The 19,724-nt window shown below is 31.9% G+C and overlaps 1 protein-coding gene across 4 annotated transcripts; it reads right to left on the bottom strand.

The window, feature by feature from the left end:
• Positions 1–441: 441 nt before the first annotated feature.
• LOC114416787 (prosaposin-like) lies at positions 442–5,616 on the bottom strand. Of its 4 annotated transcripts, none has more exons than XM_028381824.1 (6): positions 5,569–5,616; positions 4,991–5,080; positions 3,510–3,655; positions 2,669–2,863; positions 1,924–1,983; positions 442–859 (listed from the first exon to the last, which is right to left on the bottom strand). In XM_028381824.1, the coding sequence occupies exons 2-6, from the start codon at positions 5,073–5,075 to the stop codon at positions 695–697; spliced, it is 651 nt and encodes a 216-aa protein (XP_028237625.1). In that variant the 5' UTR covers positions 5,076–5,080; positions 5,569–5,616; the 3' UTR covers positions 442–694. The 4 variants fall into 4 exon arrangements, with proteins under 4 accessions (XP_028237625.1, XP_028237616.1, XP_028237600.1 ...); XM_028381815.1 differs by lacking the exon at positions 5,569–5,616 and adding an exon at positions 5,307–5,464; XM_028381799.1 differs by lacking the exon at positions 5,569–5,616 and adding an exon at positions 5,175–5,269.
• Positions 5,617–19,724: the final 14,108 nt, after the last annotated feature.

Here is a 19,724-nt window from a genome sequence, read left to right as displayed (position 1 = left end):
TTGAGCAAAATAGGAGAAAAAATTGCATTTAAACCTAAAAAAATAGTCTTTGGCTTTACAAAATGAATTTTACTTTAATCTTTTTTATTACTGCAAAGTGACAATGACAAACAACCAAAAAAATATTAAAATAAATTACTTTTAAAGTTAAAGACCAAAAAAGTTTTTTTAAAATAAATTTATGGACTAAAATGTTTTAGTCATGTAATTTCGAGGCTAACTTAAGGATTTATTGGACTAGAAAGCAAGACCGTAATATTTAAGAAAGAATAAGAGAATTATGTAAAGGGAAATAAAAACAAAGAAAATTAGTTTTCCTTATCCAGTTTCAGTAAAGAGAAAAGGAAATAAAAATATTATTTTCATAGTTTTAATTAAATAGGTTTTTTATATTATAGATGTGAAGGGATCAACCAGTTACAGTAAATGTATTAATTGGAATAAGGCGAAAGTGTGTCTTGCATTCCATCTTGACTTAGTGCCTGCCTGCCATGCATTATTCAAAATGAAGAAATACATGTAAAATTGTGGCATCTCAAAATCATATACTTCACTTCGACATTCAGTGAGAGTAGTTGTAGTATACCAGGAGCACATGGTTACAAGCACATGGATTTTAATGTAGATAAATACATTAGGAATAGAACTAAAGCAATAAGTGCTCCATAAATCTAATAGAACTCTTCTCCCATGATTAAGAGTCAGAAATCAAAGGCACTTCCATGATTGAGGCTTCCTTGTTGCTAACTGCAGTGGAAGCAGGGCAGGCATGTAATGTAGTGCATATATCTGCTGTTTTCAGGAACTTCTCTGCCTTGACAAGAATCAAAGGTCCATACTCAAAAACCATCCTCTTGCACTGCAAACAATTTGACCATTAAGAAAAAAACCTTTGTCAAGAAGGGAAAAATTGCTCATGAAAATTATCATTGCAAAGTTTCTCTTTGTTAAGTGTATTTGCCTAATAGTAATAGGTAAGAAAGAAGTAGCTCAAGTGGCACCGAGTGTCTTTGGGGAATGCTTGATCCAGGTTGCACTGCCTAAACGTTAGCTTCTCATTTTTTAGAACAGAACTTAGATGTAGTTTTTATGTGCTTTTGATGTTATTTTTAAGAGTTCAATAAGCATGCAATATTACTCTAAATCAACCAATCGAAAATTATTTTTATTATGATTTTTAAAATAATTATTATAAAAATTAATAAATTATTTATATATAATGATTTATGATTGAAATTTAAAAAATATAAAAAACCTTTTATACTATAGGTGCATGTATCATAAAAAATACCTTTATTTTCTTTTTTAATCAAAATTAGAATTTGACCTTAAAAATTTGTATAATAAAAGTTTATGTTAAAGGTTATCATAGGTTATCGAAATGAAACTCCAATTGTGATAGGAAAACAATAATTATTATTGTTACAAGACTTTAACTGATCTTAACCTTCTTTCATGATATATATATATATATATATATTACAACTCTGCTGTAGCACCACAAAAGAAAAAGTCTATCCAATTCCAACAGTGCACTATTATTTCATTTATTTGGTTGGACCATCCTCTGGATGGTGCAGCGACAATAATGTCCTGTCATCAGTTTACACACTAGAGCTCAATTATTGGCTAGGTAAGGAGCTACCAGTGAAGATAATCATTAAATGAAAATTACAGTGGGCCAAACTATGGTTGTTTAACCAACAAGATAAATTTTCTTTTTGAGAAGAACAGGATAAAAAATTGAAACTTAACTTTTTGGATTCAAAGATAGATTCCATGCAACATGATGTTTAAGAATACACGGATGCAACATGATGTTTAAGAATACACGGGTAATTTATCTCAAAAAAAAAAAAATGCAAGGGTAATTTAATAAATAAGAGAGAAAAAGAAAGATGGAATTTTCCAGATTTTTCTTACCTTCTTGGAAAACTTGTCCATAGAATTGCATGCCTTCAACAGTGCCTCCATTATTTCAAGCTGGCATTTTAAGTTGTTAGTTTTATATTCAACAAAAGGTGACAAAAACATGGAGTAGAGACATTTGCAGAGAAGGGTCAAAACAAAAATAGTAAAAGGCTTTCAAGGAAAAAAACGAAAAATCTAGAAGGTTTCAAGTGTATAATATGATGGAGACTTCGATATTATGGGATGCCTAACTCTCACATCAAGTAGTTTGACATGCTCGGTGAAATATTAAGTGGCTCGGTTCTCTTCCCTTAACATCTGGCTAGTTTTCCAAGTGCTTGGGTAAGAATAAAAACAAAAGTCCATGAAAAAATCAGACTTAAATTTTTTTAAGAGGGTATTGTAGGTCATCGCTGGTAGTTCGTTAATTTATGTCTCCTTTAATGTCAAACATTGATAATATGTTTATTATTATTTTTGCATATCTACCTTTCTCATAACAAAACAGGGCAAAAATGCACATTACATAGTACAATTGAAATAATGTGGTAGTGCATAAAAATCCATATGCTACATATACCAGAATCAAATTCTTTCTAGGCTTTCCCAGTAAATAAAAAAGGAAAGAAAAATCTAATTTGTAAGTGTATAAAAAATATGCAACAACCATTTATGGTACAAGAAAGTTAGAAAATTCTCTTCATAATATCAAGGAGGGATAAGGTAAACTTTCACACAAGTAGGTTAAATTACTAACCTTGGTATCAGGATCATTCAACTTAACCAGTAAGGCTGAAACAGTATCTTTGCAAGAGTCACAGCTATTTCCTTCAACTTCTGAAGAAATCTTTGCAGATTGACAGATGTGGATCTGTTTGCAGAGTTCTCCAGGCTGAACTGATGCAATTTCTAAGAAGAAACGTGGGGCATAATGATCCACCAATTCGATGCACTATGAAATACAGAATAAAACATGTATTAGTAAACATAGAGTCTATGAAGTTCTGATTCATTCACACATTCACCCTATAAGTTCCTAAGAAGTGCTTTTATTAGTCCCACTATTGTGTCTCAAATCACTTATTTATTTAACAAGTTTCACCAAAGAAATTCCACAAACAATTGGGTTGTGTTATTGTTAGGAAGCTAGAAGCAGAATGAGAAAATAATGCTTCTTGTATTTAACCTTGAATCATTGAATGGCATTAAGGAAAAGTGGAGAATTCTCTTCCAAAGGTTTTCCCTTTCACAATAGAGAAAATGCTCAATTTATTAATGCTAACAAATCTGAATGAATTTTCTTTCCTTCAACCATACTATTTATATATCTATGCTAACTTAACTCACTCTAACTAACTAACTGACTGCTAACATATTCCCATGTCCTAACCCTTTTCCTTATGTCCTAACAGTTATTCTGTTTATGAGAACTAAAACATACTGTAGTTATCATATTTGTAACAAAAGTTAAGCCCAGATTGTTGGTAGAGTATTAAACAGCATAACTGGAAATTAAAGTCAGTTTTCTCAATAACTGAGAATAACTACAAAATTTAAAGGAAAAAAAAAAACCCATGGATCTAGGAAAGGAGACCAACCTGCTGTTTGAAAGAGAGAATATGATTGCAAATATTGTGAAGGGAATCGATAATCTCTCTCTGGTTCTCTTTATCATTTAGATAATCAAGTGCCTCAGCAGTATACTCCTCACAAAGTTCACAGACATCTGATTTTCTGTTTAATTCTGCATATGGAAGTATGTCAACAACACGAATTAGTACTGATGCTGCATTTGTATTTCAAAATTATAACTGTACTTTAACAGATATTATTTACACAATGTTTGGTAAAGTCACATTTTTGCTTCAGTGGTCTAATGAGAACTAAGGCACAGCTGTTGCATTTTTTACCAGTTGGCACTTTTGTACTAACTACTAAGTTATCAAAAGTGTTTGAATATGAAATCTTCATCCATACTTCATCTATAATACATTAAATTTATATAGAACAAAGGGAAATTTATAAAATTGGCACGCATTAATTAAGCTTAAGGGAATAAACAGTGTTCTTAGACTACTAAAAACAAAAAAAAAATTGTAAATCATTTCTTCCTATTGTTTACAAATAAGAATGGTACTATCAATGATCAATCTCATTTCTTTCATAAAAATATCTATAAAAAGAACAATTTTCATATTTGGTTCATAAAAAAATAATACTTTTTATATTACTATATTATACTTTTACGTTTTCATGTCACTATATTCAATTTTCATAATTTTTTTAAAAGATTTGGACACTTCACATATATGTATCACTGAAATATCAATATTAGGCTCAGGTATAGATACCGCAAATTAAAGTATCAATAATACTTTGTAGCAAAACATTTTCTCATTGGTATGAATGAGAGCAGGTAACATTTTAACACTGAACATTTTGGGCTTTCAGAAATGCTCATTCAAGAAATTGTTTTTTTTAATTATTTTCACTAATAATAAAAAATATGTTACCTTATTAGTTATTTGCAGTTTGTTTTTGGTTTTAATGATAAAAACACATCCTTTAAAACAGGACATGAGGTAAAAGTAAGATGATATTTTTGTAAGTATTGAAAAAAAAATTAAGTTTCTCAAATCAAAGAGGCAATAAATTTTCCACAACATCCTTGAATTTGGCCCAAGCTTCCTTCCTATTGACAAATAACTGGTTGTCAGTGCCAGCATTTTCTTTTTTCTAGTTTTCCATTGATGGTTAAAAGCTAAATTTAACCTGTTACTCCTTAAAATTTCCACCTATAAGATTGATAAAGAAATATATAGGAGAGTGAATACAAGCCTTGTATTTTATCTCTAATTTACTGGGTATATGGTACAGGTATGAGTATTTGGTTCTAGAAGGTATGTGGTTCATCACTATTTACATTATTACTACAAGAACCAGGTACACTTTGTGGTATAGAAATTTGGTACGAGGTACGCAGCAGAATTACGTAAGTATGTTCTATCCATCTCACTAAACACGATAATTAAATTTAAAAGCAAAAAGATGAGAAAAATGTCAATCTAACAACTCTTACCAGAGATTATTGCTAGCTCTCTTGTATCACAAGCCCAAGCAGCACCCAACAAAATCAGTAACAAAATCCCCACTCTTTCCTCCATGGTGCCTGTAATTAATTAACAAGCACATCAAAAACCAATGTTAATTAACTTCCATCAGAAAAAAAATAAAAGCAGAAGCCAATAAAATTTAAGGGATACATCAAAGATATGTAGAACGAATTAATCTTGGACGAAAACGAATACATGCAACATCAAAATATACTTTAAACAATGCTAATATGATAAAAATAACTTTACAATTAAATATTATCATCAATTAGTGCAACACACCATGATAACGTGCGTGACATAATAATGATGTTGAACCAATCAGGATAAGAACAAAAAATAAATCAGGGCAATTGCATGATCAGAAAAACAAAGAGGGCATATATTATGTTCATATTAAATACAGAACAAATAACAAACACGAAAAATATTAAGGTGGCAATTATAATAAGAGAAAGCTGCTTTTATAGAAAACGACATAGTAATGAATGAAGAAGAAGGATAGGAAAAGAAGATTGTCTCTTGAGGGAGAAAATAGGGCAACTTGTTAAAGAAATGCGTCAGGTGCAACTATGGGGGGACGAAGAAGGATAGGATGATAAAGAAAAGTGGTTATGACTCCTACAACGTCGAATTATTTACTTCTTTAATTATTTATATTTGTCTCTTTACTTTCCTAATAGCTGTGTGAGGGGTTTATGAATTAGATTAGTTTTGAGAAAGAAAATTATCTTATACAATGATTTTGATTTTCTTACTTCATTGTTAATCAATTGATGAAGTTTAAAATTTAAATATGATCACAGTTTCAAAAAAAAATTATTTAAATATGATCCAATCCAATTTAATCTGTTTGAATGGATCTGATTTTCAGTTTTAATTTTATTTTGATTTTTTTATTTTTATCTAAATCACATATATAGAAGCACTTGTGAGTCAATATAAGTAATTAATGTGCTGAAGTTAATGTTAAATTATTAATATATGAGTTTGAGTATCGGTAGAAATAATTTTTTTTGTCAAGTTTTACTTATTTGATTAATTAAAGTTACTTTCCTTTGATGAATAAAAAAATTAGAAATATAAAATATAAGAGTACTTGTGGCATCTGTCAACCTAGAGGAAACATTAAAGACACTACATCATTCCTAGTGGTCATGTTTTAACCCACTAGGGTCGCCCAAGTGGTGGAAGGTTGAAAATAAAATACATCAGGTCATAATAAGTTTAAACTTGTGACCATTGTATATCAAAAAAATATAAAAAGATCACATATATCTTCCACTTGAGGTAATTTTATTTAAGCCAATTATTTTTATTTTTTAAAAATAAATAAATAATAAGATATATAATAAATGTGATACAGACTAATTTATAATATCAAATATATAAGTCATTTTAAAGCTAATAAATATGACTAAAAATAAATTTACATAAGTTGATAATTATATATACCTATACTTGAATACTTACTAACAAATTATCTTTAATTAAATATGTTTTTCATAAATAAGTTTAAGTTATATATGTGATAATTTTTTAATATGTAAGAAATAAAAATGTAAACATAACTAATATCATAAATTTATAAATATAAACAAATATATTGGTATTGTTGGTACTAAAGACGTATGAACCGTCTAATAACCTCTAAAAATTTGATGATAACAAGAAGAAATTATTGTAGTGTTTTTTTTATTAAAGTATGTGAATTAACCACCAATGTATATATTCACAAGACTTTGCTTACAACTATTTTGTTAAAAATCATTTTGAAAGACAAACTATCTTTTCTGAAAGAAATCTAGATGGTCCAAATGTCCAAAAATAAGGGTTTACATAAAAAAATATCTAAAAGTTGTATTTACATGGTATTTGACAGGACATGAAGAACAACACTAAACAAATATACAAGTTAATGGATAATACTTTATTTTGTATATCATTTGATAAATAATGGATACTACAAGTAAAATAATATAAAATTTATTAAAATATTATTATAATATTAATTATTTAATGTAATTTATATTAAATTTAATGTGTTTATCGAAATAAAAGAGAGATATTAAAATAAGAAAATTCAGTATTTCCTTTTTAAAATAATTACATAGATAATTTTTTTTTCGATTATTAAAAGAGAAAAGTAAAAATATATGTATCTTTTTAATATTTTATGTCTTAGAAAAAAAATTATATCATATTTTTTTAATAACAAAAATTAGAGATTTTATGAATTTGAATCCTGCCCCGTAGGAATGCTCCCATCTCTCTTTAGCAATCTTTTGGGTCCTTAGATAAATTGCATCAAGATATTACAATTAACTATTCATATTATTTAATTACGATTTATCTGTTCAAATTAAATATATATTTTAGTAATTATTATTATTCATTTTTAATATTTTAAAAAATAAAAAATATATTTTTCCTACTGCAAAAATTTCAAAAATTTAAAATATATCATATTAAATATATATATATAATTATTATATAATATTTAATTTTATAGATATTATTTTATACATATTTTATTCATATTTATATTTAGGTTTAATTATTATTTTGGTCCTAATTTATTTTAAATTTGAATTTGATCCTTTATTATTAAAAATTTTAATTAAATCCTCTAATTTTTAAAAATTGTCTAATTAAGTCTTTTTATTTTTAGAAGTTTCAATTAGATCCTTTATTTTTTTAAAAATAGGTTCAATTTGATCTCATTTTTCTCTCATATGCTCAAAAGAATAAAAAAAATTAGATGAAATTTGGTTTTAAATGGGACCAAATTGAATCTATTTTAAAATATAAGAAAAAAATTGAAACTTCTAAAAATAAAATAGCCTAATTAAAATATTTTAAAATTTAAAAGACCTAATTCAACTTTTTAATAACAAGAGAATTAAAATGAACTTAAAAAATAAATTAGAGAATCAAAATAGTAATTAAGTCTTATATTTATTTTCATATATATGATGATATAAATGTTTAATAAATATAACTATATATATATATATATAATATTAATATTAATATTTAATTATATATACATATATTATATTTTATTTATTATTTAATAATACGAATAGTTAATTGCAATATCTAAAAATTTAACCTTGTGTTTGGATTAGGAATTTTAAAATTTCAGAAAATTTGAAATGCTTAGAATTTGAATTGTTTTGATTTTAATTTCCTTCATTTTTCAAATGCTTTGTTTGAATAAATCAATTCAATTTTCTTCAATTTTAAATTCTTTGCTTGGATAGGGCAATTCAATTTCCTCCATAGGCAAAATTTCAATTTTATATTTTAAATAGATAAAATTTTAATATTAAACTTTATAGAAAACAAACACAATCTAATTTTGAAATATTAATTAAAAAATAATTTTCAATTTGAATAATTTAAAAATACAAAATATTAATAATTTTAACTAGGGTTGTTTTGTCTGACCACAACCAATGATGTTTTTAAATCGACATCAACCAAAACTATTTTTTTTATCGACGTCAAATAGGATTTTTTTTGTCAAAGTATGTCGGGAATATTTGTCAGCTAATGTCAACAAGGGCTATTTTTCGGCTAACGTTGGTTGAGTCTATTTTTCAACCGATGTTGGCTAGGTTTTTTTACCAACGTTGACTAGGGTTTGTTTGGCCGACACCGGTTAGGGTCTTTTCGAACGACATTGACCAATGATATTTTTAGCCAATGTCAGCCTAAGATATCCTAGCAAGCGTTGACAAAAAAATATATTCTATATCGGCTAAAAAATAGTTTGGTCAACGTTGGCCAAAAAACCCATAGTCGAAGTTGGCTAAACAATAGCCCTGACCAATGTCGGACAAAAAACCCTACCCAACATTAGCTATAAAATAGCATTGGCTGATGTTGGCTAAAAAATAGCTCTGACCGATGTCGGTCGAAAAAACTCTGGTGGATGTCGATTGTAAGAACCAAGTCGATGTCGACTAAAAATAGTTATGTCCGATGTCGGTCAGAAATACCTAGCTGGTGTTAGCAGAAAAAACCCTAGCCAACAATCAACCAAAAAACTTAGCTAATGTGGTTAAGAAATAGCTCTGGCTGATGTCAGCCAAAAAACCCTAGTCGATGTCAGCAAAAAAAATTCTAACTGACTGTAGAAGCAAAGCTTCAAGCAAGGCTTCATGGTGAATGTGATTCAAAGGTGTTTTGATGATAACAATATGACAAAGGTGCTGAACAAAAAGCTCAAAGATCAAAGAACAACTCAAGAGAATCAAATAACATCTCAAGTGAATCAAGAACAAGTCAAGAGTTCAAGAATCAAGAAGAATTCAAGACTCAAGAAGAAAGCCTAAAATCAAGATTCAAGATTCAAGATTCAAGATTCAAGACTCAAGATTCAAGAATGAAGAAAAGGCTCAATCAAGATAAGTATTAAAAAGTTTTTTCAAAACTTTGAATAGCACATGAGTTTTTGACAAAACCTTTACCAAAGAGTTTTTACTCTCTGGTAATCGATTACCATATTAGTGTAATCAATTACCAGTAGCAAAATGAGTTTGAAAAAGTTTTCAAACTGAATTTACAACGTTCCAATTATTTTCAAAAGGCTGTAATCGATTACAATGTTTTGGTAATCGATTACCAGTGCCCTTGAACGTTGAAATTCAAATTTAAATGTAAAGAGTCACATCCTTTCACTCAAAAGCTTTGTGTAATCGATTACACTTATTTGGTAATCGATTACCAGTGACTGTTTCTGAATAAATCAAAAGATGTAACTCTTCAAAAGGTTTTTGACTTTTTCAAATTGGTTTTAAGTTTTTCTAAAAGTTATAACTCTTCTAAATGGTCTTCTTGACCAGACATGAAGAGTCTATAAAAGCAAGGCTTTGTTTTGCATTTCAAGAATCTTGAATACTTTTCCAATCATTTCATTACAATCCTTTACAAGCCTTGAATCTCTTTGAACTTCTTCTTCTTCTTTGTACCAAAAGCTTTCTAAAGTTTTCTGGTTTTCCAAACCTTGAAAACTTGTGCTATTCATCTTTTCATTCTCTTCTCCCTTTGCCAAAAAGAATTCGCCAAGGACTAACCACCTGAATTCTTTTTGTGTCTCTCTTCTCCCTTTTCCAAAAGAACAAAGGACTAACCGCCTGAATTCTTTTGTGTCTCCCTTCTCTTTTGTCAAAGAATTCAAAACGACACAGTCTGAGAATTCTTTTGATTCTTCCCTTTCCCTAATACAAAAGTGTTCAAAGGACTAACCGCCTGAGAATTCTTTTGTATCCCCATTCACAAAGTATCAAAGGTTTAACCGCCTGAGATCTTTGTCTCAACACATTGGAGGGTACATCCTTTGTGGTACAAGTAGAGGGTACATCTACTTGGGTTTGACTGAGAACAAGAGAGGGTACATCTCTTGTGGATCAGTTCTAGTGGAGGGTACATCCACTAGGTTCAAAGAGAACAAGGGAGGGTACATCCCTTGTGGATCTTTGCTTGTAAAAGGATTTTTACAAGGTTGAAAGAAATCTCAAGGACCGCAAGTCGCTTAGGGACTGGATGTAGGCACGGGTTGTTGCCGAACCAGTATAAAAACTCTTGTGTGTTTGTTTCCTTCTTCCCTACTCTTTTACTTTCCGCTGTGCATTTAATTTCCGCTTTTACTTTCTGTTAAGTTTCTCTTCTACTCCTCATTCTCTTAAGAATTTAGTAAAAGCCTTAAAAGAGTAATTTTTAATTAGTAAAGGTTTAGGAATAATTAATTCAACCCCCCCTTCTTAATTATTCTGAGGCCACTCGATCCAACACTGACGTCGGCTAAAAAAATCTAGTTGACATCAGCCCAAACACCCTAGCTAACATCGGCTGAAAAATAACCCTAGTCGATATTGGCAAAAAAATAGCTTTGGCTGATGTTGACTGGAAAAACCTAGTTGACGTCGACTGAAAAACCCTAATAGGTGTCTACTCAAAAGTTAGTCATGACCGATGTCAGTATAAAAAATCTAGCCAATGTCGGCCAAAAAAATCATTGGTCAACATCAACTCAAAAAACCTGGATGACAACGACAAAAAAAATCCTTGGCCGACGTCAGCAAAAAATTCCTATGACTGATGTTAGTGAGAAAATAACCCTAACCAGCATCATCTAAAAAAACTTAGCTGATATCGGCAAAAAACAGTTTTGGTTGACATCATACAAAACAATTATGACCAAAAAAACCTTGACCAAAAAAACCTTGACCAACGTCAGTGAAAAACAACTTATGTCGATGTTGGCCGTAAAAACTTTGGTCACCCGTAATTGCGAGTATTGAGTGAGAAAGAGTCGCGAGCAAGAACGTGAGTTAGAGTGAGCATCTCCGAAAAAAGAATTTCAAATTCTATATTTTTTGAGAGAATTTGAAATCCCACTGTTTTAGTTAATCAAAATTATTCATAAAAATACCAAAAATTAAATCTCTTTTCAAATATTCTATCCAAACAAGCTATTTTACCATGAATCCTTTTAAATTCCTTGAAAAAATGAATTCCCCTGCTGAATTGCTCCATCCAAACACATCATAAATGGTAAGTACGCTAATTTGATTTTAGATAGTGAGAGAGAGTATCATGAGATTGATCTAAGGTCCAAAAAGTTGCTGGAGGGAGTTGTAGAAATTTATGCCTGAGAGGATCCAAATTCAAATTTTGTCATGTTATTGTATGCTTAAGTTATATTGTCCTCTAATATTTTTTTTTTAAAATCAAACGTGAAATTATACCATAATTTTTAATGAATCAAATAGATTCTAAGCATCTAACACTTGCTTTTTACATATTGTGTCCATTGTGCCTTTTAAAAGATTTTCTTGCACTTATTGCTCTAACTATGTTGGATGATATGCTTCTCCAGTATCGAATATAAGAAGAAAAAAATATCTTATTGTTAGATTCGAATATAAGTAAATGTTGACTAATTTCATATTATGTAATGTTATCATCTTTAAAATATCTTTCATTTAATTGATTTTTTTCAATGATCCATTTTTTATGTCAATTTTTTTTTGGGGGGGGGGGGGGTATAGAAATAGGGCCAAGGCCCCAAACGAGAAACTCAATTAAAACCCACGAGGAACTTCTACAGAGGAAATGTTAGCAAGCACCCTAAGCCTAGAAAAGGAAGGTATCCAATCAAGAACTAAAATATTATCAACATCTAAACGATGATGAGCAAAGCAGTTTGCCACTTGGTTGGGTTATCTAAAGACATGATTCCAAGGGATATCATGATAGGAGGATGCCTTAGCCAGGATGAGATCCACCAGTTGAGCATACCTATGAAAGAATAGGCAACCAAACTTCAACAAGTTGACAACAAATTTGGAATCAAATTCAACCAGCATCTTAAAAAATAAGAGCAGAAGGGGCAAGAAAAATCGCCATAAGTTGTAGTGAGCCATTGATATCAACTTCCTTATGAAGTCTTTGAACAATATTTGCGGTTGAGAAAGAAAAGTTGGAAAAAATGAAGTCATTTCTATTTCTCCAAAGGCTGACACATGTAACAACAAAAACCAGGCACCATCTTCCATTAAAATGAGGAACGTGGCTCTCCAAATTCTGAGAAAGCCAATCACATAAGACAAGATTAAATAAGTCATCAGTAAGGGAAAGCCAAACTTGTCTAGCAACAAAACAGTCCCGAAGACAATGTAAAATTAATTCAGTCACGCCATTGCAAAGGACACAAGCATCAGAATTTGACAAATGTCTTTGAACTCATTACTAAGAAGGGTTTGCCGCATAGCTTTCCACAAGAAGATGATATGTTGTTCGGGGAGGCTAACTAGTACTAAAAGGATCAACAATAAAGTGCTAAGCCGATGACAAAGAGAAATTACCATCAGGATTGAAACCCCAAACAAGGATTTCTTCTCTACTGGTGTTAGATGGAGGAACTAGAGCCTCAATGAAGTTACAAACCTGGGGGGAAGGACAAAAAACAATTTCTAATAATTCCAACCACCATTAAGGAGACTAAATTCAAACACTTTAGTTTGTAAATCATTCTCAGAGATTGGAGATAAAGCAAGGTGTTGATTGTTGGATGATGCATGATAGAGATAGGGTGGACAACAACTTTGGTTGTCTAGTCCAATACTCTTGTCTTCTGTATTGGTCGTCCAATCTTCTGTAATCTGGAAGAGCATCCAGTCACGTAGAAGGGAGCATCCAGTCTGGTGGTTATTAACATAGAGTGTGTTGTGTGGAAGTAAAGCTTCCAAGCATATTTTGATGATGCCAAAGACTCAAGTCAAGAATCAAGATTCAAGCAAGTTTCAAGAATCAAAGATACATTCAAACAAGATTAAAGAAATCAAGAAGATTCAAGTGAAGATTCAAGAGAAGACTCAAGATATGCAAGAACCTCAAGAAAAACATTAAGATAAGTATAAAAAGAATTTTTCAAAGAAAAGATTGAATAGCATAATTTGTCCAAAATAATTTTTCAAAGAAAAATCTTTTACCAGAGTTTTTATTCTCTGGTAATCGATTACCATAAGGCAGTAATCGATTACCAGAAGCCCAAAACAGTTTTATAACTGTTTTACAAAGTAGTAATCGATTACCATGGGCATGTAATCGATTACCAATGTTTTTGAACGTTGAATTTCAAATCTCAAGAGTCACAACTTGGGACAAAATATTTTCAAAATAGTGTAATCGATTACACAATATTTGTAATCGATTACCAGTGGTTCTGAACGTTGGATTTCAAACTTCAACATGAAGAGTCACAACCTTTGATAAAATAAACTGTGTAATCGATTACACCATAATGGTAATTGATTACCAGTGACTGGTTTTGAAGAAATTGTCAAGAGTCACAACTTTTAAAGTGACTGATTTTGAAAAATAAATTGCCAAAGAGTCACAAATTTTAAAGTGATTAGCTTTTGCCAACAGTCAAAACTTTTAACATGGTTCTTCAAGAGCCATCAAATGAATATAAATATGTGACCATGACACAAATTTCAGAACATTGATTAACACTAATTGTCAACATCTTTCTAAGAGTTTTTGTTCAACACTTGCTTTGTCAAGAAAAGTTCATTGGACAAAAACTTGTGCTATTCTATTTTCTTCCTCTCCTCCATTCTTACAAAAAGCTTTTCAAGAGACCTACTCTTGGTGACTGTTTTCAAGAGAAGGTCTACTTGGTTGCAAACACTCAACACAAGAGACCAACGTTGCTTGGGTTCATTGCAAGAAGCAGGATTTGCTTCTTAGTTGATCACTGGACACAAAAGACCAACGTCTTTTGGGTTCATTGCAAGAAGTGGGTATAACTTCTTGGTTGTTATCACTGGACACAAGGGACCAACGTCCTTTGGGGTTCATTGCAAGAAGTGGGAATAACTTCTTGGTTGCAATCACTGAATATAGGGGACCAACGTCCTTTGGGGTTCATTGCTTGTAAAGGATTTTACAAGGATAGTGGAAATCTCAAGCGGGTTGCTTGGGGACTGGACGTAGGCACGGGTTGTGGTTGAACCAATATAAATTCGGTTTTGCATTCTTTTTTTCCTTAATCTCTTTTACTTTTTGTTTTGTTTATATTTCTTTAAGTTTACTTCTCCTTATTTGTTATTCGAGTAACTTACAATTAAAGAAATAATTGAATCTAGGAAATATCTAAGAAAGGGAAATTTTTAATTAGAAATAGTCAACGAAATCTTAGTTCAACCCCCCCTTCTTAAATTTTCTGAGACCACTTGTCCAACAAGTGGTATCAGAGCAGGTTTCTTGTAGAAAGTTTAGAAACTTCAAGAAATATGGCCTCAACAAATTTCTTATTCCCAGATGGAAATTCCATGGTAACTGCCATTATAGAATTGCAAAGACTTAATCAAAATGAGAAAGAGCAAGCAAACGTATGCTTAATGACCAAGAATCATGAAAGCAATAAGGAGGAGCCCTTGAAGAAAAAGTGGTACATAGACAGCGGATGCTCCAAACACATGACGAGAGATGTCTCGAAGTTCACAACTATCTCTCCTAAGAAAAACGGGCATGTAACCTATGGCAACAGCAACAAAGGTAAAATTCTTGGAGTTGGAAAAATAGGTACGAACTCTTCAACCTCTATTGAAAATGTTTTACTTGTTGAAGGGCTTAAGCATAATTTGCTTAGTGTTAGTCAATTATGTAATAGAGGTTATAAGGTATCATTTGATTGTCAAAAATGTGTCATTAAACATGAAATGATAAGGATATAGAACATGTAGGATTTAGAGAAAATAATGTTTACATGTTAGATTTAAAACAAAAATCAGATGATAATCAATGTTTTCTTAGCAAAGACAATGATCCTTGGCTATGGCATAAAAGGACCGCTCACATAAATATGGAACATTTAAACAAATTAATTTCAAAAGATTTGGTTGTTGGCTTGCCAAGACTAAAATTTGAAAAAGATAAGCTATGTGATGCATGTCAAAAGGGAAAACAAACTAGAGCATCATTTAAATCCAAAAATATTGTTTCAACTACTCAGGCTTTACAATTATTACATATGGATTTGTTTGGTCCATCTAGAGTCATGAGTTTTGGTGGAAGTTATTATGAACTTGTCATAGTTGATGATTATTCTAGATTTACTTGGACATTGTTCATCACTCGTAAAAATGATGCATTTCAAGCATTTAGGAAACTTGCAAAAGTTATTCAAAATAAGAAAAATCTCAAAATTATTTCTATAAGGAGTGATCATGGGGGAGAATTTGAAAATAAAGAATTTGAAATGTTTTGTGATGAATATTGCATTGAACATAATTCCTCAACAAAATGGTGTTGTTGAAAGGAAAAATAGATCCTTAGAAGAAATAGCAAGAACCCTATTAAATAATACTCCTTTTCCAAAATACTATTGGGCGGAAGTCGTCAACACTGCATGTTACATCCTAAATAGGGCTTTAATAAGACCCATCTTAAATAAAACTCCTTATGAATTATTCAATGGTAGAAAACCAAATATTTCACATTTACATGTCTTTGGTTGCAAATGTTTTGTATTAAATAATGGAAAAGAAAACTTAGGAAAGTTTGATGCCAAGGCTGATGAAGGAATCTTCCTTGGTTATTCCTTGCATAGTAAAGCATATAGAATATACAATAAGAGAACTATGAATATTGAAGAATCCATTCATGTTTCCTTTGATGAGTCTAATGTTATTTCTCCAAGAAAGGATGTGTTAGATGATGTTTCAGATTTCTTAGAAGAGATACATACTCATGAAAGGGATTCTAAAAGGAAAAGAGATGAAAACAATGAGGATTCTCAAAACTACGAAACTCAAGCAAACAATGATCTTCCAAAGTAGTGAAAAGCTTCTAGAAATCATCCTCTTGACAACATTATTAGTGATATCTCTAAAGGGGTAGCAACTAGACACTCTCTCAAAGATTTATGCAATAACATGGCATTTGCTTCTATGATAGAACCTAAAAACTTAAAAGAAGCCATAATAAATGATCAATGGATAGTTGCTATGCAAGAAGAGTTAAATCAATTTGAGAGAAATAATGTTTGGGAACTAGTTGAGAAACCACATAACTACCCTATTATAGGAACAAAATGGGTATTTAGGAATAAGTTAGATGAACATGGCATAGTCATTAGAAATAAGGCCAAGTTAGTTGCAAAAGGATATAATCAAAAAGAAGGAACAAATTATGAAGAAACTTATGCTCTTGTTACAAGACTAGAAGCCATTAGAATGCTCTTAGCTTATGCATCTATTATGAATTTTAAGTTTTATCAAATGAATGTTAAAAGTGCCTTTTTAAATGGCCTAATTCAAGAAGAAGTAAATATAGAACAACCCCCAAGTTTTGAAAATTCAGATAAGCCAAATCATGTTTATAGATTGAAAAAGGCACTATATGGTTTAAAACAAGTCCCTAGGGCATGGTATGAAAGACTAAGCAAATTTCTCATAGAGAAAAACTTTTCTAGAGGAAAAGTGGATACCACTCTGTTCATAAAGAAAAAAGGATGATGATATTATATTAGTTCAAATATATGTTGATGATATTATTTTTGGATCCACTAATGATTCTCTGTGCAAGGAATTTTCTCTTGATATGCAAAGTGAATTTGAGATATCAATGATGGGAGATTTAAACTACTTCCTTGGGCTACAAATTAAGCAAACCAACGAAGGCATATTTGTCAACCAAGCCAAGTACTGCAAAGAACTGATCAAAAGATTTGGGATGGAAACTTCAAAGCACATGGCCACACCCATGAGCACTGGTTGTTACTGTCATACCCTAATTTCGTCCGGGGACTATTACTTGATGACATGCAACCTTTGGTTAGTCGCTTTGAGATACTTGGCGTCCTTTGCTGCACAATAAATGAAGTCCCGAAACGTCTCAGAAATCTAAAGGAAGCAGGCTTGCGCGATCCGTGCAATTCCACAATGTGGCGGAAGTCGAAAGGAGGTGTTTTTGCGCAATCCGTAAGTTTCCGTGACTTCTTCGAAAGGTAAAAAAGGAGTAAATACATAATCCGTAAGGATTCATAACCTTACGGAAGGAAAATAAGTATCGTTATGAAATTCGTAAAGTTTCGTAACGTTACGGAAAAAGAATTACAAAAAAATAGAAAAAGGGGGGTGCATTTAGTAAAAAGGGGGGTGTAAATAGCAATCAGGCCCACTTGGGCCTTCCAGAAGATTCCTCCAGAAGGCTGTTGCTTCTGGAGGAAGCAACCTGGCTCGCCTGGGCGAGCTGAGCTCGCCTGGGCGAGCTGGGCGGCAAGCATCTCCCCTATTTTGCTATAAATAGGGGAGGAAGTGAAGAAGAAAAGGGTTCAGCCCCTTAGGCACTTCTCTCTCTTTCGAATTTGCTTGGAAAAATTGTTTCCGTGAAGAAAATATAAGCCGAGGCGCTTCCGAAACGTTTCCGTAAGGAATTTCGCGAAGGTTTCGACCGTTCTTCGACGTTCTTCATTCGTTCTTCATCGTTCTTCGATCTTCAACGGGTAAGTACCTCGAACCAAGCTTTTCGATTCATTCTATGTACCCGTGGTGGTCCACATTGTGTTTCGTGTATTTTTATTCTTGTTTCATTTACTTTTTATACCCCCTTTTGACGTGCTTAAGCCATTTCATCTAAGTCATTTCTCGCTTAAACTAAAAATAAAATAAATTTCCACCGAACGTTTGAATTGTATTATCCGTTAACTTTGGTTAAAATGAATTCCGATCGTTCGGTCGTGCCGTAACCACGTTGGAAATAAAAAAAAGGTAAAATAATAATATAATAATAAAAAAATACCTTTTAGTAAAATAAAAGCGTAAGATCAATCGGACGTTTTCTCTTTGGGATTTCTCATTCTTAATTGAATTGACTAATAACTAAAGTGAAACTAAGGCTAAAATCAACTCGCCTAGTCAAGCTCGTCCTCAAAAATAGGTTTTTCTTGAAAGTTTATCATTTCAGTTTCTTACTAAGTAAAAGTGGATCATTTTTAAAGGTCCAACGCCTTTAAATGATCACTCTTCAAGTAAAAAGAATCACTCGATTCATGTATAAGGAAGAACTACGTAGGTCTGATTTCCTCTCCAAAGGAGGGTACGTAGGAGCAAGAGCCCCGCTTTTGTCGACCTCAAAAAATAAAAAGAAATAAAAGTTAAGATAACACAATTCCACAATTCCACAATTCTAAAAAATAGGTTGTTGTCCTTCGAGACAAACGTAAGAGGTGCTAATACCTTCCTCAAGCGTAAATACAACTCCCGAACTTAGAATTTTCATTTTGACCGGTTTCCTTCGGTTTTTCCGACGTTTTCCACAAATAAACGTTGGTGGCGACTCCGCGCACCTTTCCTCCTTTGGAAAGCGCACACATGAGCCTCGCCCTCGCTCGCCCGCGAAGGGCACGTTGCGACAGTTGGCGACTCCACTGGGGACTTTTTTTGTGAGTTAGGCCTATTTTAAGGAATTGTGGATTTGTGAAACTTTGTGTGTGCATTTTGTTGAACTGTGTAAAATGTAAATAACTGTTGTCTATTTTGCATTCTTTACACTGCATTCTAAGCACCCACGGGTTTGAGTAAAAAAAGGGGCCTTATACCCGGGTTCATGGGAATTTAAGGAGTGGAGGTGAATCTATCATCATGCTAGGTCTCCGACTTGCTTGATAATAGTGAAACCTCGTCTAGAGCTTTCTCTCTTTATAATGTGTTGTCGCTGGTATTCCATGCCGCCACAATATTATTATCTTGAGTGATGATACCTCTAGAAAACAGCCGTGTGAGTTATGAATTGTTGGGGAGTAGTTATTAGAGACCCCTAGATATTGTCCTATAGGTTCCCAAATAGGGGCAAAGAGCAAACACGCTCCGTGCCATTCGTTCTCATGCATTTTTTGGTAAGTAGCACTAGTTTATAATTTTGCTAGTAATGTTTGGTTTCTTTAGAGTAATACGTAACCTTTTTAATACTACGTTGAGGCGCCATCATGCCCAAAACGTAGCATTAAAGTTGGATCTCTGCAGTCTCGTATGTGTGAATTACCCCTTTGTGTTGTTTTCTTTCCGTTTCATGCATGTGCATCTGCATCATACCGTCACACATGCGTTGTATGTGGGTCTCGTCTTTTGTCGTGGGAAGCCGGAAGATCCATATCGTCTTCTTAACTGCACACATGGG

Source organism: Glycine soja, chromosome 1 (genome assembly GCF_004193775.1).
Source record: "Glycine soja cultivar W05 chromosome 1, ASM419377v2, whole genome shotgun sequence".
Lineage (NCBI taxonomy): Eukaryota > Viridiplantae > Streptophyta > Magnoliopsida > Fabales > Fabaceae > Glycine > Glycine soja.
This window is presented reverse-complemented; position numbering and strand designations above follow the sequence as displayed.